This window comes from Oncorhynchus mykiss, chromosome 31, assembly GCF_013265735.2.
Source record: "Oncorhynchus mykiss isolate Arlee chromosome 31, USDA_OmykA_1.1, whole genome shotgun sequence".
Lineage (NCBI taxonomy): Eukaryota > Metazoa > Chordata > Actinopteri > Salmoniformes > Salmonidae > Oncorhynchus > Oncorhynchus mykiss.
In genome coordinates this window covers 25678183-25703752 of record NC_050571.1, presented here as the reverse complement: position 1 = coordinate 25703752, position 25570 = coordinate 25678183, and the positions used below count along the sequence as shown (strand labels likewise).

General features: G+C 46.8%; 1 protein-coding gene across 2 annotated transcripts; it reads right to left on the bottom strand.

Annotated features, from left to right (window-relative positions):
* Window positions 1-5: 5 nt before the first annotated feature.
* Window positions 6-23560, bottom strand: LOC110504850 (serine/threonine-protein phosphatase 2A 55 kDa regulatory subunit B gamma isoform). 2 transcript variants are annotated; one of them, XM_036970028.1, is made up of 10 exons: window positions 22825-23560; window positions 18092-18241; window positions 7133-7230; window positions 6748-6913; window positions 6431-6543; window positions 4913-5090; window positions 4118-4282; window positions 3817-3986; window positions 1575-1666; window positions 6-1215 (listed from the first exon to the last, which is right to left on the bottom strand). In XM_036970028.1, the coding sequence occupies exons 2-10, from the start codon at window positions 18171-18173 to the stop codon at window positions 921-923; spliced, it is 1359 nt and encodes a 452-aa protein (XP_036825923.1). In that variant the 5' UTR covers window positions 18174-18241; window positions 22825-23560; the 3' UTR covers window positions 6-920. The 2 variants fall into 2 exon arrangements, with proteins under 2 accessions (XP_036825923.1, XP_036825925.1); XM_036970030.1 differs by lacking the exon at window positions 18092-18241.
* Between the last annotated feature and the right edge of the window lie 2010 nt (window positions 23561-25570).

Here is a 25570-nt window from a genome sequence, read left to right as displayed (position 1 = left end):
ACAGCCTGTTTATGGTTAGAAAGGCAGCCAGTAAATGTATATAAACAAAAAAAAAATCCATCATGCAGCATATTTTTTTGCTTGATTGCTGGACTTGATTTTTGCTTCATTCCTTGTGTTTCATTGCAAAGTAGCACGACACAGCCAAGTTCCCCAGCAGTCTTCACAGTCAACTGAAACATCAGGATTAAATGTCACCTAGGGGTGACAGGCAGCCTTGTGGAACCCAATGTCCTACTGACTAATGTCTCGTGTACCATTAACTGTCATTGTCATCACTTTTACCATCATCATTAATGATCATTCAAATCATGTAACATGTAACATGATTTAACAAAAAAAAACTAGAATTAGACTTCAAACATTCCGCAAACATTTCCACTAGTTACCACCAGGAACCACAAAGGGTTTTTACACTAACGTCAAGAATCAGTCCAGACTGTAGGAGAGGACTGAGCACAGACATGTACAGAAACAGAGTGAGGAGGAAGAGGAAGGAGAGGAAGAGGCAGATGATCAGAAAAAGGCAGACACATGTGAAAGCTCCTCCTGTCAAGAGGTCAAACCCCTCAGAATGCAAAAATGACCAATAGCAAAACAAACACCATCAGATCAGCCACAATCCAGAGGTCAACAGTCAACACATCCATGATTTAGAATTCCATAAACCATAATCCAGCATCATTCTTATTGGGTTATCCAGCTCCCCCTGTCTGGTACCTAGGGTGGACCGGTCCATCCACTGAGAACTGTGGAGTGTGTCTTTACAGCGTCTCCCTGTCATCTAGAGAGAGAGAGAGAGAGTGTGTGTGTGTGTGCATATGTTATATGTTCTTGCTTGCCTTACTGTCTGAATGAATGTGTGCATCAGTGTGTGTGTGTGTGTGTGTATGTCTCCAGCATCCTGCTCTCTCTCTCTCTCAGCCATGCATCTCCTGGTTGAGTTTGTCCTGGAAGATGTACAGGTTGTTGGTGGCAGCGATGGCGATGATGTTCTCCGTGGGGTGCCAGGCCGTGTGCAGGATCTTCTTGGTGAAGTCCAGGCTGTCTACGCTGATGTCATCCTTGCGTCGTTTCCCGCCCTGGCAGACGCGGCGAGGCTTGAGCACGGCCCGGGGCTTACTGCTCTCCCTGGACGCCTCCAGGGTCACGTCGCGTTTGGTGTTCCGGTCAAACATCCGGAAGAAGTTGTTGTAGGCCCCAGTCATGATCACACTGGGAGAGGGGGGATGGAGGGAGAGAGAGAGAAGAGTTGAGAGGAGACAAAGGAAGTCAATGTGCCTAGGTCCTTGAGAATGTCCTATTCTGCCCTTGTGCTGAATAACGCCATGAGCACAGACATTCATTCCCAGAGCAACAAATAACGGATTAGAAGAGCCACTCACAAACTCTCTCTCTCTCTCTCTCTCTCTCTCTCTCTCTCTCTCTCTCTCTCTCTCTCTCTCTCTCTCTCTCTCTCTCTCTCTCTCTCTCACACACACACACACACACACACACACACACACACACACACACACACACACACACACACACACACACACACACACACACACACACACACACACTTCATCTACCTGTCTGAGCCGTTCCAGACACACTCAAACTTGTCGAAGATGCAGTCGTTCTCGTACAGGGAGCAAAGCTTGCTGCGGAGGTATTCATGCACCTGCAGGATCACACACAGAGATGTAATCAACACACTGTTCACAGCCAACACACACACACACAGAGTCAGGACACAGTGTGCAACACAGACATGGACAGCTCTAAACAGAATCCACAGCACAGTACTCACATAGACAGCTGTGACACTTATTACAGTATATTCATTCTGAGAGAGGAGAGGATAAACCTAATATATTTTAGGAGAACTACAGAACCACATTCTAATCTAATCCATTTAGGACAGAGCCAGGCAGGCGCACGCACAGGCGCACGCACACACACACTTCCCTATTGATTTGTTGGACCTGCTTGTATCAGCATTTTGTCTGCGTGGTGATGTCTGCATCCAACGGTCAATCTACGGTCAAACTGAGTTGATGGTTCGGTTGTAAATCATATGTTTGCTTCCATACCGTTCTCGCTGACCAATGAAAATGTGTTGTGTTGAAGAAAACATTGGCTGTTCTCTTCCCTCACAACCCACCCCACCCTTCTTAACACTCGCACCTTCACATCTTTCCTTTTTTACTTCAGTGTTAACATTTTCTCCCCCTCACCCTCTCCTGTCCTCTCCTCTCCTCAATAAAGGAAAGACTTCAGTTAATACGGACAAATCAGAAGAGGTTTACAGTTCTTACATTCTCCCATCCCCCCACCTCCCTCTCAGTCTCCTTGCTGCATTGCAGATGTAGATAGGCCTCAGTAAGGTATCCCCTCCTACTCTCCCAGTGTAGTGGCTCAGTAAGGTATCCCCTCCTACACTCCCAGTGTAGTGGCTCAGTAAGGTATCCCCTCCTACTCTCCCAGTGTAGTGGCTCAGTAAGGTATCCCCTCCTACTCTCCCAGTGTAGTGGCTCAGTAAGGTATCCCCTCCTACTCTCCCAGTGTAGTGGCTCAGTAAGGTATCCCGTCCTACTCTCCCAGTGTAGTGGCTCAGTAAGGTATCCCCCCTACTCTCCCAGTGTTGTGGCTCAGTAAGGTATCCCCTCCTACTCTCCCAGTGTAGTGGCTCAGTAAGGTATCCCCCCTACTCTCCCAGTGTAGTGGCTCAGTAAGGTATCCCCCTCCTACTCTCCCAGTGTAGTGGCTCAGTAAGGTATCCCCCCTACTCTCCCAGTGTAGTGGCTCAGTAAGGTATCCCCTCCTACTCTCCCAGTGTAGTGGCTCAGTAAGGTATCCCCCCTACTCTCCCAGTGTAGTGGCTCAGTAAGGTATCCCCCCTACTCTCCCAGTGTAGTGGCTCAGTAAGGTATCCCCTCCTACACTCCCAGTGTGGTGGCTCAGTAAGGTATCCCCTCCTACTCTCCCAGTGTAGTGGCTCAGTAAGGTATCCCCCCCTACTCTCCCAGTGTAGTGGCTCAGTAAGGTATCCCCCCTACTCTCCCAGTGTAGTGGCTCAGTAAGGTATCCCCCCCCCTCCTCTCCCAGTGTAGTGGCTCAGTAAGGTATCCCCTCCTACTCTCAAAGTGTAGTGGCTCAGTAAGGTATCCCCCCTCCTCTCCCAGTGTAGTGGCTCAGTAAGGTATCCCCCCCTACTCTCCCAGTGTAGTGGCTCAGTAAGGTATCCCCCCCCTACTCTCCCAGTGTAGTGGCTCAGTAAGGTATCCCCCCTACTCTCCCAGTGTAGTGGCTCAGTAAGGTATCCCCACATTACATACTGCCTGTGTCTCTGTGTTAATAGTGATATTACATACTGTCTGTGTCTCTGTGTTAATAGTGATATTACATACTGTCTGTGTCTCTGTGTTAATAGTGATATTACATACTGTCTGTGTCTCTGTGTTAATAGTGAGATTACATACTGTCTGTGTCTCTGTGTTAATAGTGATATTACATACTGTCTGTGTTAATAGTGATATTACATACTGTCTGTGTCTCTGTGTTAATAGTGATATTACATACTGTCTGAGTTAATAGTGATATTACATACTGTCTGTGTCTCTGTGTTAATATGAATATTGCATACTGTCTGTGTCTCTGTGTTAATAGTGATATTACATAATGCCTGTGTCTCTGTGTTAATAGTCATTTTACATACTGTCTGTGTCTCTGTGTTAATAGTGATATTACATACTGTCTGTGTCTCTGTGTTAATAGTGATATTACATACTGTCTGTGTCTCTGTGTTAATAGTGATGTTGGACTCCTCACCTGGTATATCTCCAGGGGCTTGTTCTCCATGTTGAGGTCCCACACCTTGGCAGTGAGGTAGTCTCTGGTCAGCAGGTAGCGCCCACTGTGGCTGAACTTCACGTCCGACACAGACGAGATGATCTCAGAGAAGAAGGAGCGGTTACTGGGGTCTTCCGGCTCCTCAAACACTGTGTGGGAGGAGACGGGGTGAGAGTTTGTGTGTGTTAGTGTGTGTGTGCGTGCGTGCGTGCGTGCATGTGTGTGTGTGTGTGTGTGTGTGCGTGTGCGTGTGTGCGCGTGTGTGTGTGTGAGTACTCACGTTTGGAGTGTTTGTCACACAGTGCGGCCTCTCTCATGTCACAGAGCCGTAGAGTTCCCTTACTGCTGCTATAGACCAACAGGTTACAGTGGTGAGGGTGGAACTCTGCTGCTGTTATCACCTCTGTCAGATCCTCCATGTTCACTGGCTTGATGTCCACGATGTCTGGGGCACGGGTTCAGGACTACAACATACTGTCTATATAACAGCATACACACATTTGATTGTGTACGAGGGTGATTACAAACATAGCATATTCAGAATGATACACCAAAACACACTGACATTATTACATATAGTATTATACACATACCTTTAGGGGGTACTAGGGGTAGTGGGAGGATAATCTCAACTTCAGATGAATTGTAACACGCAAATCCTGTCTGGGGTGAGGAGTGTGTGTGTTCTATTCAGCTGCGTTACATGCCACAAAAGGAGAGAAAAATGTATAGATGTAATAATTAATTGACCTGCAAACACACACACACTCCTCAGGAATGATTCCCCTCACCCACATCACTGTATGTGTGTGTGTGTGTGTGTGTGTGTGTGTGTGTGTGTGTGTGTGTGTGTGTGTGTGTGTGTGTATGTGTCTGTGTGTGTGTGCGTGTGCGTGTCTGCGTCTGCGTGTGTGTGTCTGTGTGTGTGTGTCTGTGTGTGTCTGTGTGTGTGTGTGTGTGTGTGTGTGTGTGTGTGTGCTCGTGCGCGTGTGTGTGCGCGTGTGTGTGTGTGAATGAACAGTGTCTTATAGAAGAAGAGTGTGTGTATTGACCCATTGTCTGATCTAAAGGATACTGAAGCTGCGGTTGGTGATGCCCAGGTGCCAGAGGTTGATCCTCAGGTCGTCAGCTGACATGTAGGTCTCATGGTCAGAGTTGACGGAGATGGAGTTGACATGGTAGGTGTGGGCGTTGGCAAAGACACGCCGAGGACTCACCTCCACCATCAGATCCATGGGCTTCAACACCGGCACCTAGACAATGTACAGACAGTCAGAACACACAACACACCAGGGTTCCCCAATTGGCGGCCCGCGTGCCGAATTTGGCCCGCAGATGGTTTCATTTCGTCCCCTAAATTATCAAAGGATTAAACATTTAAAAAAACGTTTTATTTTCCATTCTTGGACATAAAATACTATAAAAACACCAGCATGTCAGCTCCAAGTGATTTTAATTTTGGAAATATTTTCCCAAGTATTTTTACGCATGTTTTAGTCAAATATTATATCTGTTTGGGCTTCTTGCAGTCTACAAATATTTGTAATTACAGTATGTTCTGCCTCCTCCCGTGGCTAAATCTAGTTGATGATCCCTATCAGAGGATACAGCCTGAAACACAGATGTGTCATGTGGTGAGTAGACCCAAAATGATGAGATCAAATGATAGAGTCAACATTCACAGAATAAGTCAAAAATAAATTAGTTTATTTCATTTTGTCCAAAATGGGAGATTCAAATTGATTGTATCTTTACAGAGAGCACAGAGAAATCACTGAGATATACCCATTAGGAATGCCTGCAATACTGGGATATTATCGCAGAGAAAAGCAAGGTTTCTCACTAATAGATTTTTTCTGTATCTATTGGTCATGTGACCTTGTTCAAAATCTTCTTCCGTCAGTGCTTTAGGGCACAGGGATGATGACATGAGAAGAATGCAACAAATAATGTCAACCAGTACAGAGGAGTATGGCTGTGTTTTCACCAACGCAGAGACAACAGTCCCACCCAAATAACAGAACAGCTGGCAGTATGTTGTCGCGAAGCGCACACACACACACACACACACACACACACGCGCGCGCACACATAGCGTTTCAATCGGTGACGTCCCTCGCTCTGAGATCTTGAAGTAGTCGTTTCCCTTGCTATGCAAGAGCAGTGGCTTTTGTGGAGCAGTAGGTGGTGTGCTGGGAGGCAGTTGTTGATGTGTTCAGAGGGTCCCTGGTTCAAGCGCAGGTTGGGACAAGGAGAGGGACAGAAGCAATACTGCTACACACACCTTGTGCCAATGACCCACTTTTATAAATGCAAACACATCTGCACCACTGACCTACTTATGCTGTCTGATCTGGAACACGTGCATGTGTGCGAATGTGTGTGTGTGCACAGAACACACACAGGACATAGATACAGAGGGAAGGGAAAGAAAGAAAAACATAGACACACAGAAAGAAAAACAGACAGACAGACAGACAATAGTCCAGAGTGACATGATGCATTTAAGGAGAAATGGATAGATACAATAGATAGACAGATGGCGACAGAAGGAGAGGAGGAGAAAGAAGGCTGAGGAAGAGGTGGTGTGTACCTGTAGTGAGGTGACAGTGGAGAGGTTCTTCATCCTGCCCTCCTCATCCTTCAGGTTGTAGCCTTCAGGCCTCTTGTCCCGCTCACTCACCTTCCACAGCTTAACGGTCTTATCTGATAGACAGACGGCACAATTCTCCAATCCTCCACCTCAAACAGTCTTATTACACAGACAGGATCATTCCCAAATCAAATGTCTCAAACTGTCTTCACTGACATACAGGCAGTACAAGTGTTGATGATAGGGTAACAATAACATGGTAATATCATGTAAAAACATTTGAATAACTCCCTGGTGTAAAGGCAGCAATCCCTCACCATTGGTGGAGAGGAGGAAGTGGGCGGCGTTCTGCTGTGGCAGCCATCGTATCTTGTTGATCTTCTCCTCTATCTCCAGACTCTTCAGGTAGTCAAACTCCGGCTCATGACTCTGGAAGGTGTTGTAGACATTATACTCCCCCTGGGAGAATGGCTCTGTCTTACCCTGTGTGTGTGTGTGTAAAATATATATATATATATATATATATATATATATATATATATATATATATATATATATATATATATATATGCACACATATGAATGAATGAGAGCCAAAGAAGACAGGTTTGTAAGTAATCATGTGAAATTGACCCTAAACCTGAACATCTATGTAATGAACAAACACAGTGCCAGGTCTGTGGTTGGTGTGTGTGCATGTACCTCAGGTTCCCTCTGGAAGATGACCACACGTCCCCCCTTGTCCCCAGTGGCCAGAAGCTCTCCAGTGTGGTTGAACTCAACAGTGGAGATGATATCAGCTGGGGGGAGATGGGGGGGGGGGGAGAGAGAGAGAGAGAGATGGGTTAGAGAGAGAGAGAGAGAGAGAGAGAGATGGGGTGAGATGGGAGAGAGAGAGATGGGGTGAGATGGGAGAGAGATAGAGGTGGGGTGAGATAGGAGGGAGAGAGAGAGATGGGATGAGATGGGAGAGAGAGAGAGGTGGGGTGAGATGGGAGAAAGATGGGGTGAGATGGGAAAGAGATGGAGGTGGGGTGAGATGGGAGAGAGAGATGGGTTAGATGGGAGAGAGAGAGAGATGGTGTGAGATGGGAGAGAGATAGAGGTGGGGTGAAATGGGAGAGAGAGAGAGAGAGATGGGAGAGAGAGATAGAGGGAGAGAGAGAGATGGGGTTAGATGGGTGAGAGATAGTGGGGTGAGATGGGAGTGAGAGAGAGAGATGGGGTGAGATGGGAGAGAGATAGAGAGAGGTGGGTTGAGGTGAGAGATAGGAGAGAGAGAGAGGGAGAGAGAGAGAGATGGGGTGAGATGGGAGAGAGATAGAGGTGGGGTGAGATGGGAGAGAGAGAGAGAGATGGGATGAGATGGGAGAGAGAGAGAGGTGGGGTGAGATGGGAGAAAGATGGGGTGAGATGGGAAAGAGATGGAGGTGGGGTGAGATGGGAGAGAGAGAGATGGGTTAGATGGGAGAGAGAGAGAGATGGTGTGAGATGGGAGAGAGATAGAGGTGGGGTGAAATGGGAGAGAGAGAGAGAGAGATGGGAGAGAGAGATAGAGGGAGAGAGAGATGGGGTTAGATGGGTGAGAGATAGTGGGGTGAGATGGGAGTGAGAGAAAGAGATGGGGTGAGATGGGAGAGAGATAGAGAGAGGTGGGTTGAGGTGAGAGATAGGAGAGAGAGAGCGGGAGAGAGAGAGAGATGGGGTGAGATGGGAGAGAGATAGAGGTGGGGTGAGATGGGAGAGAGAGAGAGATGGGAGAGAGAGAGATGGGGTGAGATAGGAGAGAGAGAGAGATGGGGTAAGATTGGAGGGAGAGGGAGATGGGGTGAGATGGGAGAGAGAGAGAGAGAGAGAGAGAGAGAGAGCGAGGGAGAGGTGAGATGAGAGAGAGAGAATAGTTATTAGCAAACAGAACACAGATCAACATGCACCATAATTAACTATTCATTATCAGCTGGTACTGTAAGCAGCATCACCCAACAATACAGTGAGTAAGCAAATGAATAAAAATGAACACATAACCCCCGCCCCCTCAAACCAGACATGTACAGTGCCTTGCGAAAGTATTCAGCCCCCTTGAACTTTGCAACCTTTTGCCACATTTCAGGCTTCAAACATAAAGATATAAAACTGTATTTTTTTGTGAAGAATCAACAACAAGTGGGACACAATCATGAAGTGGAACGACATTTATTGGATATTTCAAACTTTTTTAACAAATCAAAAACTGAAAAATTGGGCGTGCAAAATTATTCAGCACCTTTACTTTCAGTGCAGAAAACTCTCTCCAGAAGTTCAGTGAGGATCTCTGCATGATCCAATGTTGACCTAAATGACTAATGATGATAAATGCAATCCACCTGTGTGTAATCAAGTCTCCGTATCAATGCACCTGCACTGTGATAGTCTCAGAGATCCGTTAAAAGCGCAGAGAGCATCATGAAGAACAAGGAACACACCAGGCAGGTCCGAGATACTGTTGTGAAGACATTTAAAGCCGGATTTGGATACGAAAAGATTTCCCAAGCTTTAAACATCCCAAGGAGCACTGTGCAAGCGATAATATTGAAATGGAAGGAGTATCAGACCACTGCAAATCTACCAAGACCTGGCCGTCCTTCTAAACTTTCAGCTCATACAAGGAGAAGACTGATCAGAGATGCAGCCAAGAGGCCCATGATCACTCTGGATGAACTGCAGAGATCTACAGCTGAGGTGGGAGACTCTGTCAATAGGACAACAATCAGTCGTATATTGCACAAATCTGGCCTTTATGGAAGAGTGTCAAGAAGAAAGCCATTTCTTAAAGATATCCATAAAAAGTGTTGTTTAAAGTTTGCCACAAGCCACCTGTGAGACACACCAAACATGTGGAAGAAGGTGCTCTGGTCAGATGAAACCAAAATTGAACTTTTTGGCAACAATGCAAAACGTTATGTTTGGCGTAAAAGCAACACAGCTCATCACCCTGAACACACCATCTCCACTGTCAAACATGGTGGTGGCAGCATCATGGTTTGGGCCTGCTTTTCTTCAGCAGGGACAGGGAAGATGGTTAAAATTGATGGGAAGATGGATGGAGCCAAATACAGGACCATTCTGGAAGAAAACCTGATGGAGTCTGCAAAAGACCTGAGACTGGGACGGAGATTTGTCTTCCAACAAGACAATGATCCAAAACATAAAGCAAAATCTAGAATGGAATGGTTCAAAAATAAACATATCCAGGTGTTAGAATGGCCAAGTCAAAGTCCAGACCTGAATCCAATCGAGAATCTGTGGAAAGAACTGAAAACTGCTGTTCACAAATGCTCTCCATCCAACCTCACTGAGCTCGAGCTGTTTTGCAAGGAGTAATGGGAAAAAAATTCAGTCTCTCGATTTGGAAAACTGATAGAGACATACCCGAAGCGACTTACAGCTGTAATCGCAGCAAAAGGTGGCGCTACAAAGTATTAACTTAAGGGGGCTGAATAATTTTGCACGCCCAATTTTTCAGTTTTTGATTTGTTAAAAAAGTTTGAAATATCCAATAAATGTCGTTCCACTTCATGATTGTGTCCCACTTGTTGTTGATTCTTCACAAAAAAATACAGTTTTATATCTTTATGTTTGAAGCCTGAAATGTGGCAAAAGGTCGCAAAGTTCAAGGGGGCCGAATACTTTCGCAAGGCACTGTATCTAAAACACACCACAGCTACAGACTGAGTAGTGAAAAGTGGTGACTGAATGGTAAATATTACTCTTTGAACTCTCCTAACCCTCCAATCATCTCCCCACATGTCTGAGACACTACAGGCCAGTCTAAGGAGGAGGCCTGTTTTAGCAGCCAGGGACCATTCTGTCAGATAGCATCTCCTACTTACAGCTGACTGATTAAATATTACATTACATTAAAGTGGTAATGATAGTCAATGGATTGCCTCCATGATTCAATATGTTAGAATGGATGCTGTCTCACATAACCAATGGCTCTATTGATAATAGGTAACATTTCTATTTGATTCGATTTTTTTATTTCACATGTATTTAACCAGGTAGGCTAGTTGAGAACAAATTCTCATTTGCAACTGCTACCTGGCCAAGATAAAGCAAAGCAGTTTGACACACACAACAACACAGAGTTACACATGGACTAAACAAACATACAATCAATAATACAGTAGAAATGTCTATATACAGCATGTGCAAATGAGGTAAGGCAATAAATAGGCCATGGTGGCCAAGTATTTACAATATAGCAATTAAACACTGGAATGGTCGAATGTGCAGAAAATGACTGTGCAAGTAGAGATACTGGGGTGCAAAGGAGCAAGATAAATAAATAAATACAGTATGGGGATGAGGTAGATTGGATGGGCTATTTACAGGTGGGCTATGTACAGGTGCAGTGATCTGTGAGCTGCTCTGACAGCTGATGCTTAAAGCTAGTGAGGGAGATATGAGTCTCCAGCTTCAGTGATTTTTGCAGTTCATTCCAGTCATTGGCAGCAGAGAACTGGAAGGTGAGGCGGCCAAAGGAAGAATTAGCTTTGGGGGTGACCAGTGAGATATACCTGCTGGAGCGTGTGCTACGGGTGGGTACTGTTATGGTGACCAGTGAGCTGGGATAAGGCTTTACCTAGCAGACACTTGTAGATGACCTGGAGCCAGTGTTTTTGGCGACGAGTATGAAGCAAGGGCCAGCCAACGAGAGCGTACAGGTCGCAATGGTGGGTAGTATATGGGGCTTTGGTGACAAAACGGATGGCACTGTGATAGACTGCATCCAATTTGTTGAGTAGAGTGTTGGAGGCTATTTTGTAAATGACATCACCAAAGTCGAGGATCTGTAGGATGGTCAGTTTTACGAGGGTATGTTTGGCAGCATGAGTGAAGGATGCTTTGTTGCGAAATAGGAATTTTGTATTGGAGATGTTTAATGTGAGTCTGGAAGGAGAGTTTACAGTCTAACCAGACACCTAGGTATTTGTAGTTGTCCACATATTCTAAGTCAGAACCGTCCAGAGTAGTGATGCTGGGCAGGTGTGGGCAGCGATCGGTTGAAAAGCATGCATTTAGTTTTACTTGCATTTAAGAGCAGTTGGAGGCCATGGAAGGAGAGTTGTATGGCATTGAAGCTCGTCTGGAGGTTAGTTAACACAGTGTCCAAAGAAGGGCCAGAGGTATACAGAATGGTGTCGTCTGCGTAGAGGTGGATCAAAGAATCACCAGCAGCAAGAGCGACATCATTGATGTGTACAGAGAAAAGAGTCTGCCCAAGAATTGAACCCTGTGGCACCCCCATAGAGACTACCAGAGGTCTGGACAACAGGCTCTCTGATTTGACACACTGAACTCTATCAGAGAAGTAGTTGGTGAACCAGGCGAGGCAATCATTTGAGAAACCAAGGCTGTTGAGTCTGCCAATAAGAATGTTGTGATTGACAGAGTCGAAAGCCTTAGCCAGGTCGATGAATACGGCTGCACAGTAATGTCTCTTATTAAAGGCGGTTATAACCTTGAGCGTGGCTGAGGTGCACCCATGACCAGCTCTGAAACCAGATTGCATAGCGGAGAAGGTACGGTGGGATTCAAAATGGTTGGTAATCTGTTTGTTAACTTGGCTTTCGAAGACCTTAGAAAGGCAGAGTAGAATAGATATAGGTCTGTAGCAGTTTGGGTCTAGAGTGTCTTCCCCTTTGAAGAGGGGGATGACCGCGACAGCCTTTCAATCTATGGGAATCTCAGACGATAAAGAGAGGTTGAACAGGCTAGTAATGGGGGTTGCAACAATCTCGGCAGATCATTTTAGAAAGAGAGGTTCCAGATTGTCTAGCCCGGCTGATTTGTAGGGGTCCAAAAAAGCATGGCCAACCATAGAAAAATGCTTATTGAAATTCTCAATTATAGTGGATTTATCGCTGGTGACAGTGTTTCCTAGCCTCAGTGCAGTGGGCAGCTGGGAGGAGGTGCGATTATTCTCCATGGACTTTACAATGTCCCAGAACTTTTTTGAGTTTGTGCTACAGGATGCAAATTTCTGCTTGAAAAAGCTAGCCTTAGCTTTCCTAACTGCCTGTGTGTATTTGTTCCTAACTTCCCTGATAAGTTGCATATCACGGGGGCTGTTCGATGTTATTAGGAGGTCTGCTCATAAACTGTGATTAAACCATTACCAAATAGGTTAGTAACCATTAGTAAAGTGTGAATAAACCATGGTATTGATAATGATAACAGGAAGAAGTGGAGATGTGGAGTGGAAGGTTAGATCCAGCCTTTGAACCCTGCTGTGATCTGGCCTTAAGTAGTGAATGATGGGAGGAGGGAGACAATGAGTTGTGCTGAGTCTCTCTATCTCTAAGAGGGGACTGGGCAGGGTATTTCCGTGCAGGGGTTGCCATGGCAACATGTTGAAGTGGTCTGGCCCTATCAGTAGCAGTCTGGTTGGTTAGGCAGGCAGTAGCAGTCTGGTTGGTGGGGCAGGCAGCAGCAGTCTGATTGTTGAGGCAGGCAGCAGCAGTCTGGTTGGTAAGGCAGGCAGCAGCAGTCTGATTGGTGAGGCAGGTAGCAGCAGTCTGGTTGGTGAGGCAGGCAGCAGCAGTCTGGTTGGTGAGGCAGGCAGTATCAGTCTTGTTGGTGAGGCAGGCAGTAGCCGTCTGATTGGTGAGGCAGGCAGCAGCAGTCTGATTGGTGAGGCAGGCAGAAGCAGTCTGGTTGGTGAGGCAGGCAGAGCAGTCTGGTTGGTGAGGCAGGTATTAGCAGTCTGGTTGGTGAGGCAGGCAGTAGCAGTCTTGTTGGTGAGGCAGGCAGTAGCAGTCTGGTTGGTGAGGCAGGCTGGCAGTAGCAGTCTGATTGGTGAGGCAGGCAGCAGCAGTCTGATTGGTGAGGCAGGCAGCAGCAGTCTGGTTGGTGAGGCAGGCAGGCAGTAGCAGTCTGGTTGGTGAGGCAGGCAGTAGCAGTCTGTTTGGTGAGGCAGGCAGCAGCAGTCTGTTTGGTGAGGCAGGCAGCAGCAGTCTGATTGGTGAGGCAGGCAGCAGCAGTCTGGTTGGTGAGGCAGGCAGCAGCAGTCTGGTTGGTGAGGCAGGTATTAGCAGTCTGGTTGGTGAGGCAGGCAGCAGCAGTCTGATTGGTGAGGCAGGCAGCAGCAGTCTGGTTGGTGAGGCAGGCAGGCAGTAGCAGTCTGATTGGTGAGGCAGGCATTAGCAGTCTGGTTGGTGAGGCAGGCAGCAGCAGTCTGGTTGGTGAGGCAGGCAGCAGCAGTCTGATTGGTGAGGCAGGCAGCAGCAGTCTTGTTGGTGAGGCAGGCAGCAGCAGTCTGATCAATCTGGGGTAAATAATGGGCCTGCCCACAACATCCCAAATTAAACCTGAGGTGTGTTCAGTTCGTTTGAACGTTTGCTGCGTTACAGAACGGTTTGTCCTGAAACGTTCCCCAAAAAGTTATTGTACGTTCTTGAACAGTACAGTGGATTGCGAAAGTATTCACCCCCTTGGCATTTTTCCTATTTTGTTGCCTTACAACCTGGAATTAAAAATAGATTTTGGGGGGGTTTGTAACATTTGATTTACACAACATGTCTACTACTTTGAAGATGCAAAATATTTTTTTATTGCGAAACAAACAAGAAATAAGACAAAAAACAGAAAACTTGAGTGTGCATAACTACTTTTGCAAGGCACTGTATGTTTCCTCCCATTTGGTGGGTGTGGCTTGAAGCAATGAGTAGCGTATTTAAAAGGACAGTGACCATGCTGACAGCGTTCCCCAAACCACAACCCAACCCCTCCACGTTTTTCAACTAGTCGTTCAGTACAAGCACTGCTTCTGTCGCCACGGACACACGCTAAACACACAATCCTCACAGTACATACACACCCATACATTTCAGAGCTCACACATCAAGACACACACACACACACAAAGCTCAGCGTCACCAGAGACAAGACATACATATAGTAGCGAAATGAAATATGGAGCACATTCTCTCCTCTCAGTACTGGGACACACATCAACAGTCCTGTGGAAGTCTACTGTACTGTAGCAGCACTATTGGTCCGTACAGCGATAGCCTCCCCATGCAGAGTCCATATACCATCTCTATGGTGCAGTGGGAAGCAGAGTGGATGTGTCCTAGTGTCATAGCAGGCCTGGTCTCCCATTACAGTACCATCAGGACTGACCAGAGATAGGTATACTGGTCTGGCTGACCGGCTCACTACCTAACCACAGAGAACCAGTCTGACCGGCTCACTACCTAACTACAGAGAACCAGTCTGACTGGCTCACTACCTAACTACAGAGAACCAGTCTGACCGGCTCATTATCTAACCACAGAGAACCAGTCTGACCGGCTCACTACCTAACCACAGAGAACCAGTCTGACCGGCTCACTACCTAACCACAGAGAACCAGTCTGACCAGCTCACTACCTAACTACAGAGCACCAGTCTGACCGGCTCACTACCTAACTACAGAGAACCAGTCTGACCGGCTCATTATCTAACTACAGAGAACCAGTCGGATCGGCTAACTACCTAACTACAGAGAACCAGTCTGACCAGCTCATTATCTAACTACAGAGAACCAGTCTGACCGGCTCACTACCTAACTACAGAAAACCAGTCTGACCGTCTCACTACCTAACTACAGAGAACCAGTCTGACCAGCTCATTATCTAACTACAGAGAACCAGTCTGACCGGCTCATTATCTAACTACAGAGAACCAGTCTGACCGGCTCACTACCTAACTACAGAGAACCAGTCTGACCGGCTCACTACCTAACTACAGAGAACCAGTCTGACCGGCTCACTACCTAACTACAGAGAACCAGTCTGACCGGCTCACTACCTAACTACAAGGAACCAGTCTGACCGGCTCATTATCTGACTACAGAGAACCAGTCTGACCGGCTAACTACCTAACTACAGAGAACCAGTCTGAATGACACACTACCTAACTACAGAGAACCAGTCTGACCGGCTCATTATCTGACTACAGAGAACCAGTCTGACCGGCTCACTACCTAACTACAGAGAACCAGTCTGAATGACCCACTACCTAACTACAGAGAACCAGTCTGAGCACATATACACAGGCATCAGGCATGCACGCACACGTTGTCCACATACACACAAATACATGTACGTACACACACACACGTCCTTCACAAAAAAAAAGAAAACACACACACAGGCAAGTCTGTCCATCCCACACTTATCTTGTCACCCAGAACCAAATCATGAGACTATTCACACATCAACACATACAGTAAAACACACACACACACACAAACTGCTTGTGGGCTGATAAGGAGGGTGGGGGCGTCCTACTGTTCCAATTAGAGCCATCTCTGGTCTGGGTAAACATTGCTGCCAATATCACTCTCTGAACAGCATGGACAAATTAACACCTAACAGGGGAAGTGTGTGTGTGGGTGGGTATGTCGGGGTTGGGCCGTGTGTGTACATGTGTCTATGCACACACTCATTTACCCTCCTAAAAAAAAGGACAGAAAACAGGGAAAATTGACCCATTCCCCATGTTGGGTGTGTGTCAGAAGGTTTTCAGGGAGGACAGCAGATAAGTGATCTGGGCGTGACACGGCAGAGTGATCCCAATACTCCAGAACACACAACAATGGAGCTAAACTACTGGGAACAAAATGCTTACACAATCTATGTGAGTGAGTGAGTGAGTGAGTGAGTGAGTGAGTGATTGAGTGAGTGAGTGAGTGAGTGAGTGAGTGAGTGAGTGAGTGAGTGTACCATACTATATGTGAACACTGCTCTGATATGTGATGTATACAGTATATATAACCCCTATACATTAAATCCATACCGTATCTATGCTGAATCCATATGATAAAATATCAATTTATACACTATCCACATGAAGTATGGATGTATATGTATGTGCGACACTAGAGATAGTCCTCTGTCTTACAGCACTGACACAAGAGATAGTCCTATATCCTACAGCACTGACACTAGAGATAGTCCTCTGTCCCACAGCACTGACTCCAGTGACAATGAGTGTGTTTCCCAGACTTAAGTAGGACACGTCCTCTGAGAGACTGGAGTTGGTCTGGTCAAAGTCTATTTCAGGAAAGCGATGGCGCCACACGCACAAACACAGAGAGAGAAAGAGACACTCACAGAGCCAGATGCACACAGAGACAGACACAGTCGCACACACACACAAGCACAGAGAGAGAAATATACACTCACAGCCAGATGCACACAGAGACAGACACAGTCACACACACACACAAACACAGAGAGAGAAAGATACACTCACAGAGCCAGATGCACACAGAGACAGACACAGTCACACACAAACACAGAGCGAGAAAGAGACACTCACAGAGCCAGATGCACACAGAGACAGACACAGTCGCACACACACACAAACACAGAGAGAGAAAGAGACACTCACAGAGCCAGATGCACACAGAGACAAACACAGTCGCACACACACACAAACACAGAGAGAGAAAGAGACACTCACAGAGCCAGATGCACACAGAGACAGACACAGTCGCACACACACACAAACACAGAGAGAGAAAGAGACGCTCAAAGAGCCAGATGCACACAGAGACAGACACAGTCGCACACACACACAAACACAGAGAGAGAAAGAGACGCTCACAGAGCCAGATGCACACAGAGACAGACACAGTCGCACACACACACAAACACAGAGAGAGAAAGAGACACTCACAGAGCCAGATATACACAGAGACAGACACAGTCGCACACACACAAACACAGAGAGAGAAAGAGACACTCACAGAGCCAGATGCACACAGAGACAGACACAGTCGCACACACACACAAACACAGAGAGAGAAAGAAACACTCACAGAGCCAGATGCACACAGAGACAGACACAGTCGCACACACACACAAACACAGAGAGAGAAAGAGACGCTCACAGAGCCAGATGCACACAGAGACAGACACAGTCGCACACACAAACACAGAGAGAGAAAGAGACGCTCACAGAGCCAGATGCACACAGAGACAGACACAGTCGCACACACACACAAACACAGAGAGAGAAAGAGACACTCACAGAGCCAGATGCACACAGAGACAGACACAGTCGCACACACACACAAACACAGAGAGAGAAAGAAACACTCACAGAGCCAGATGCACACAGAGACAGACACAGTCGCACACACACACAAACACAGAGAGAGAAAGAGACGCTCACAGAGCCAGATGCACACAGAGACAGACACAGTCGCACACACAAACACAGAGAGAGAAAGAGACGCTCACAGAGCCAGATGCACACAGAGACAGACACAGTCGCACACACACACAAACACAGAGAGAGAAAGAGACACTCACAGAGCCAGATGCACACAGAGACAGACACAGTCCCACACACACACAAACACAGAGAGAGAAAGAGACACTCACAGAGCCAGATGCACACAGAGACAGACACAGTCCCACACACACACAAACACAGAGAGAGAAAGAGACACTCACAGAGCCAGATGCACACAGAGACAGACACAGTCACACACACACACAAACAATCTATTCACACAGACAGACAGATAGACAGTCGCTCGCACACACACAGTGCTTTGGGTCTTTATAGATCTGAATAGGTGATAAAGTGAAAAGTACTTGGTACTGTATAGTGTAAACACACCTTCAGTGTAAGAGGCAAACGGCTCGGGCTCCAGTGAGAGGGAAGTGATGTCGGAGCACAGGACCTGGATAGGGTTCAACATCCTGGGGGAGGAGTCCGGGAGAGGGGAGGAGGCGGGGCGGGCTCTTCAGGCTAAAGCCACGAGCAGCCCTGCAAGAGGGGGGCAGCAGGGTCTCAGTTACACTGCATCACAGAGGGATGCCACAGGGAGGGAGGGGAGGAGAGAGGAGGAGGAGGGGGTGGGTCTAAAGTGTCTCCTTTCCTTCTTCTGTACTATAACGAAAGTAATGGTGGCATTGTTAATACTGTAGTGACTGATACAAACAAATCATGCATGTTGTCATGGTTTTATTATTATCGTTAATGTCCATTTCACCATCCTACCATCTCTGTCCAGGAACTCCTAGCCATAGGACAGAAGGGTTGTACAGAGAGGGGGAGACTATAGGGCAGGAGGGGGAAAGAGAGGGGGAGGGGGACAGAAGGGTTGTACAGGGAGGGGTAGTCTATAGGGCATGAGGGGGAGAGAGAGGGGGAGGGGAACAGGAGGGGTAGTCTATAGGGCAGGAGGGGGAGAGAGAGGGGGAGGGGGACAGAAGGGTTGTACAAAGAGGGGGAGACTATAGGGCAGGAGGGGGAAAGAGAGGGGGAGGGGGACAGAAGGGTTGTACAGGGAGGGGGAGACTATAGGGCAGGAGGGGGAGAGAGAGGGGAAGGGGGACAGAAGGGTTGTACAGAGAGGGGGAGACTATAGGGCAGGAGGGGGAGAGAGAGGGGAAGGGGGACAGAAGGGTTGTACAGAGAGGGGGAGACTATAGGGCAGGTGGGGGAGAGAGAGGGGGAGGGGGACAGAAGGGTTGTACAGGGAGGGGGAGACTATAGGGCAGGAGGGGGAAAGAGAGGGGGAGGGGGACAGAAGGGTTGTACAGGGAGGGGGAGACTATAGGGCAGGAGGGGGAGAGAGAGGGGAAGGGGGACAGGAGGGTTGTACAGGGAGGGGTAGTCTATAGGGCAGGAGGGGGAGAGAGAGGGGGAGGGGGACAGGAGGAAATGGGCTAAATATCCTCCCCTCTTCGAGCCTTGGGCAGGAAACGCTGGAGACTGGAGAGAGGCCTCGGTCTTGACATAGCTACAGATACACTGCTGTGTGCACACACACTTCATCAATAGCCAATGTAATGAGTAATATCAGGAGGGGAAGGAGGAATAGAGCAGAGGTGGATGGATGGATATGTAGATAGATGGAGGTGTGGAGAGAGAGAGAGGTTGAGGTGGTGGGGATGTATGGGGACAGGAGAGGAGTCGCATGGTGTTGGCTGTATGTACTCCTCCCTGTGTTTCTGAATCGTCAGGGACTCTAGCTGTGGTCTGATGGCATAATTTAATATGGCTATTGTTAGAGGGCGGGGCTAGCCTGTCAATCACCCAAGGCCACTCCCAACACGCCAAATGTATCTTCCTGTTCTGTTTCCATGGTGATGGACGGATGGTGATGTATGATGTATGGGAGACAGTGTGCATGCAATGGAACATGCGTTCCACCCACACACACCCTCGTGAAAGACAATGTACAGTATTCAGTATCCATTGACACACATAGAAAGTATTTCAGAGAGAGACACACACACGCGCACACACACACACACACACACACACACACACACACACACACGCACACGCACACACACACACACACACACACTACTGTTTGAGACATTGTTAATTCATACATACAAACAAATGATATAAACAACTGAAAATAGCACAGTGTGTAATGGATTATCTAGACAGGGTAATTGCAGGTACACAACCCCTTAACATTCTGGAATTGTAATCCTACCTCTGAGACCTGCTGCTGAAAAATGTTGTGTTCCAGCCAAATGAACAGTGTTGAGTTCAGATGAACAGGAATACAGAGGGAAATAGATTGGGATATTAATCCTGAATTCTGATACAGGGATGAAACTCAAGACAACTACCTCCTCTGTTCTGACGCACGTCACTCGACAGTCAGCCGCCCACACACACTCAACAATCACCAGAGAGAGAGAGAGAGAGAGAGAGAGAGAGAGATTTCTGTTTTCACTTATTTCTGGTGTGTTTTAATTTCATGAAAACTCAGGAAAATGTAAGAAAATTCATGAGTCACTTGTATAGATGCATGTATGGTATGTACAGTACCCAGAGACAGTCACACACAACCACCTGCACACACACACACACACAGAGAGAGGAGAAAAAAAGAGAACAATAAATAAAGGAGAGATCAGAGCTAAATGATAGAGGAATGACAGGAGTGAGAGATGACAGGTGAGAGATGACAGGAGAGAGAGAGAGGAGAGTTTACAGTCCTGACTAACTGACTGTACTGAATGTACTGACTGTACTGACTAACTGACAGTACTGACTGTACTGACTGTACCAACTAACTGACTGTACTGACTGTATTACTAACTGACTGTACTGACTGTACTGACTCACTGACTGTACTGACTGTACTGACTGTACTGACTGCACTGACTAATTGACTGTACTGACTAACTAACTAACTGACTGTACCTGACTGTACCTGACTGTACCTGACTGTACTGACTAACTGACTGTACCTGACTGTACTGACTGCACTGACTGTACCTGACTAATTGACTGTACTGACTAACTGACTGTAACTGACTGTACTGACTAACTGACTGTACTTGACTGTACCTGACTAACTTACTGTACTGACTGCACTGACTAACTGACTATACTGACTAACTGACTGTACTGACTAACTTACTGTACTGACTGCACTGACTAACTGACTGTACTGACTAACTGACTGTACCTGACTGTACTGACTAACTGACTGTACTGACTAACTGACTGTACCTGACTGTACCTGACTAACTGACTGTACTGACTAATTGACTGTACTGACTGCACTGACTAACTGACTATACTGACTAACTGACTGTACTGACTGTACTGACTGTACTGACTGCACTGACTAATTGACTGTACTGACTAACTGCCTGTACTGACTAACTGACTGTACCTGACTGTACTCACTAATTGACTGTACTGACTAATTGACTGTACCTGACTAATTGACTGTACTGACTAACTGACTGTACTGACTAACTGACTGTACCTGACTGTACTGACTGACTGACTGTACTTGGCTGTACCTGACTAACTGACTGTACTGACTGCACTGACTAACTGACTGTACTGACTAATTGACTCTACTGACTGCACTGACTAACTGACTATACTGACTAACTGACTGTACTGACTGTACTGACTGCACTGACTAATTGACTGTACTGACTACTTGACTGCACTGACTAACTGACTGTACTGACTAACTGACTGTACCTGACTGTACTGACTAATTGACTGTGCTGACTGCGCTGACTGTACCTGACTAATTGACTGTACTGACTAACTGACTGTACTGACTAACTGACTGTACCTGACTGTACTGACTGACTGACTGTACTTGACTGTACCTGACTAACTGACTGTACTGACTAATTGACTGTACTGACTGCACTGACAAACTGACGATACTGACTAACTGACTGTACTGACTAACTGACTGTACCTGACTGTACTGACTAACTGACTGTACTGACTAACTGACTGTACTGACTAACTGACTGTACCTGACTAACTGACTGTACTGACTAATTGACTGTACTGACTAACTGACTGTACCTGACTAACTGACTGTACTGACTAACTGACTAACTGACTGTACTGACTGTACTGATTAACTGACTCTACTGACTGTAGTGGCTAACTGACTAACTGACTGTACTGACTGTACTGACTAATTTACTGTACTGACTAACTGACTGTACCTGACTGTACTGACTAATTGGCTGTACTGACTAATTGACTGCACTGACTAACTGACTGTACATGACTGTACTGACTAACTGACCTTACTTACTGTACTGACTAACTGACTGTACTGACTGTACTGATTAACTGACTGCACTGACTAACTGACTGTACTGACTAACTGACTGTACTGACTAACTGACTGTACCTGACTGTACTGACTAACTGACTCTACCTGACTGTACTGACTAACTGACTGTACCTGACTGTTCTGATTAGCTGACTGCACTGACTAACTGACTTTACTGACTAACTGACTGCACTGACTAATTGACTGTACTTACTGTACTGACTAACTGACTGTACTGACTGTACTGACTAACTGACTGCACTGACTGCACTGACTAACTGACTGCACTGACTAACTGACTGTACCTGACTGTACTGACTGTACTGACTAATTGACTGTACTGACTGTACTGACTAAACTGACTGTACTGACTGCACTGACTAACTGACTGTACCTGACTTTATTGACTAATTGACTGTACTGACTAACTGACTGTACTGACGAGCTGACTGTACTGACTAACTGACTGTACCTGACTAACTCCTTTGAAAGATTCTGGATCCTCTTATGAGAGATTATAGATCTACCCTATGAGCAAAGAGATTGTGAGAGAGAAAACACACACACTTACATAAACAGTCGTAGAGCACACACATACTTTAAGTAATTTCAAAGACGCTCTTATCCAGAGAAATTGCTCAAGGGAACAGACAGATTTTTGTTCACCTTGTCGGCTTGGGATTTGAACCAGCAACCTATCAGTTACTGGCCCAACACTCTTAACCGCTATGTTACCTGCAGCCCCACACCCCATGCCCCTGTCCTCTCTTACCTTCAGTCACATAGTTGTGGTCTCGGAGGAAGCTGTGGTTCAGTGTTCGGGTGGTGTCAGTGTCCTCGCCCATCAGCAGAGGTGCAGTGTGTGCCCGTCCTGGGGGGGCAGCCTAGATCCGTGGGGGGGGGTCCCGGCCAGCGCACAGTCCATACTGCCCAACGCCTCCTCAGCACAGGGGCGCAGAATGAAGCATTCTGGGACAGGGAGAGGGCCGACGACACAGATACGCAAGGATACGCAGGCAGAGCAGTGAATGACACACCAGCTCTTACACAAACATACACGTTCACTGACACACACACACACAGAGGTTGAGAGCAATGGATCTTCGTTTCTCGGTCGATGCTCCAAGCTGAGCCCCGGACTCAGTCAGTATCTGCAGTGCTGCTTCTCTTGCTGGGGTGCTCTCTCTCTCTCACACACACACACACACACACACACACACACACACACACACACACACACACACACACACACACACACACACACACACACACACACACACACACACACACACAGACCTAACACATTAACACACACACACACAGCCCATTGCCTCTGGTCAGGTACTCCTCGATAGAGCCTCCATGAAGACAGTCCTCTCTCACAGTCAATGGAGTCCCTCTCTTTCGCTACCAGGCTGTTTTTCTGCTGCAGTGTCAGCTCTGGCGTATGGATGTGTGTGAAAGCGCACGCGTGTGTGTGTGAGGGAGAGAGAGTGGTAGCGAGAGAGGGGAATGATGGGAGAGAGGGAAAGAGGGAGGTTCTATACTGCTGATGTGGTACGGGTGTGACACATCAGAATAGACTCCTCCCAGCTCACCCAATCAGAGACCAACTGCAATCTTCACGACCACTGACTGCAAATTATTAGAGAAGAGAGAGAGAGAGAGAGAGAGGAGAGAGAGAGAGAGACAAGAAAGAGAGAGAGAGAGAGAGAGAGAGAGAGAGAGAGAGAGAGAGGAGAAAGAGAGAGAGAGAGAGAGAGAGAGAGAGAGAGAGAGAGAGAGAGAGAGGAGAGAGAGAGAGGAGAAAGAGAGAGAGAGAGAGAGAGAGAGAGAGAGAGAGAGAGAGAGAGAGAGAGAGAGAGAGAGAGAGAGAATTATGAATAGGGAGTGGGAATGGATGGATGGGAGAAAAAGAGAGGTGGGGGAGAAAATGGAGAGTAGAGTGCAATGGAAGTGACAGTGACATTTGGTTTCATTTCTGCTTCTGGCCATCTCCTTTTAACCCCAAGCAGGGAATATAAGGCCTATTTATCAGCTCTAACCTCCAATCATCAGCTTTCACCACCATCTCAACCCCCTAAACACAGCTACAACCTACTCAACTAATGAAGCCCCCCACACATCATGAAACTAATAAAACCCACCGAATAAGATAACCCACCATCTCACTGGAATAAAGACCTCCTCCGTTCCTGTCATTATTGAAAGAGATTGTGATATCTCACATCTCAAAATAGGGCTACTTAATGTTAGATCCCTCACTTCCAAGGCAGTTATAGTCAATGAACTAATCACTGATCATAATCTTGATGTGATTGGCCTGACTGAAACATGGCTTAAGCCTGATGAATTTGCTGTGTTGAATGAGGCCTCACCTCCTGGTTATACTAGTGACCATATCCCCCGCGCATCCCGCAAAGGCGGAGGTGTTGCTAACATTTATGATAGCAAATTTAAATTTACAAAAAAAAGGCCTCCTGGGCCATATATAGCGTTCCTCAGTGAGTTCCCTGAATTCCTTTCGGGCATGGTAGTCATGGCAGATGATATTCACATGGAAAAGTCCACAGACCCATTCCAAAAGGCTTTCAGAGGCGCCATGTTGGGTTTTGTCCAACATGTCTCCGGACCTACTCACTGCCACAGTCATACTCTGGACCCAGTTTTGTCCAGTGGAATAAATGTTGTGGATCTTAATGTTTTCCTCATAATCCTGGACTATCGACCCATCATTTTATTACGTTTGCAATCGCAACAAATAATCTGCTCAGACCCCAACCAAGGATCATCAAAAGCCGTGCTATAAATTCTCAGACAACCCAAAGATTCCTAGATGTCCTTCCAGACTCCCTCCATCTACCCAAGGACATCAGAGTACAACAATCAGTTAACCACCTAACTGAGGAACTCAATTTAACCTTGAATAATACCCTAGATGCAGTCGCACCCATAAAAACAAAAAACATTTGTCATAAGAAACTAGCTCCCTGGTATACAGAAAATACCCGAGCTCTGAAGCAAGCTTCCAGAAAATTGGAACGGAAATGGCGCTACACAAAACTGGAAGTCTTCCGACTAGCTTGGAAAGACAGTACTGTGCAGTATCGAAGAGCCCTTACTGTTGCTCGATCATCCTATTTTTTTATTTGAGGAAAATAAGAACAATCCAAAATGCTCCAGTTTCAACTGTTCTGCCTGCGGCTATGGAACCCTGACCTGTTCACCGGACGTGCTACCTGTCCCAGACCTGCTGTTTTCAACTCTCTAGAGACAGCAGGAGCGGTAGAGATACTCTGAATGATCGGCTATGAAAAGCCAACTGACATTACTCCTGAGGTGCTGACCTGTTGCACCCTCTACAACCACCCTAATTATTATTATTTGACCCTGCTGGTCATCTATGAACATTTGAACATCTTGGCCATGTTCTGTTATAATCCCCATCCGGCACAGCCAGAAGAGGACTGGCCACCCCTCATAACCTGGTTCCTCTCTAGGTTTCTTCCTAGGTTCTG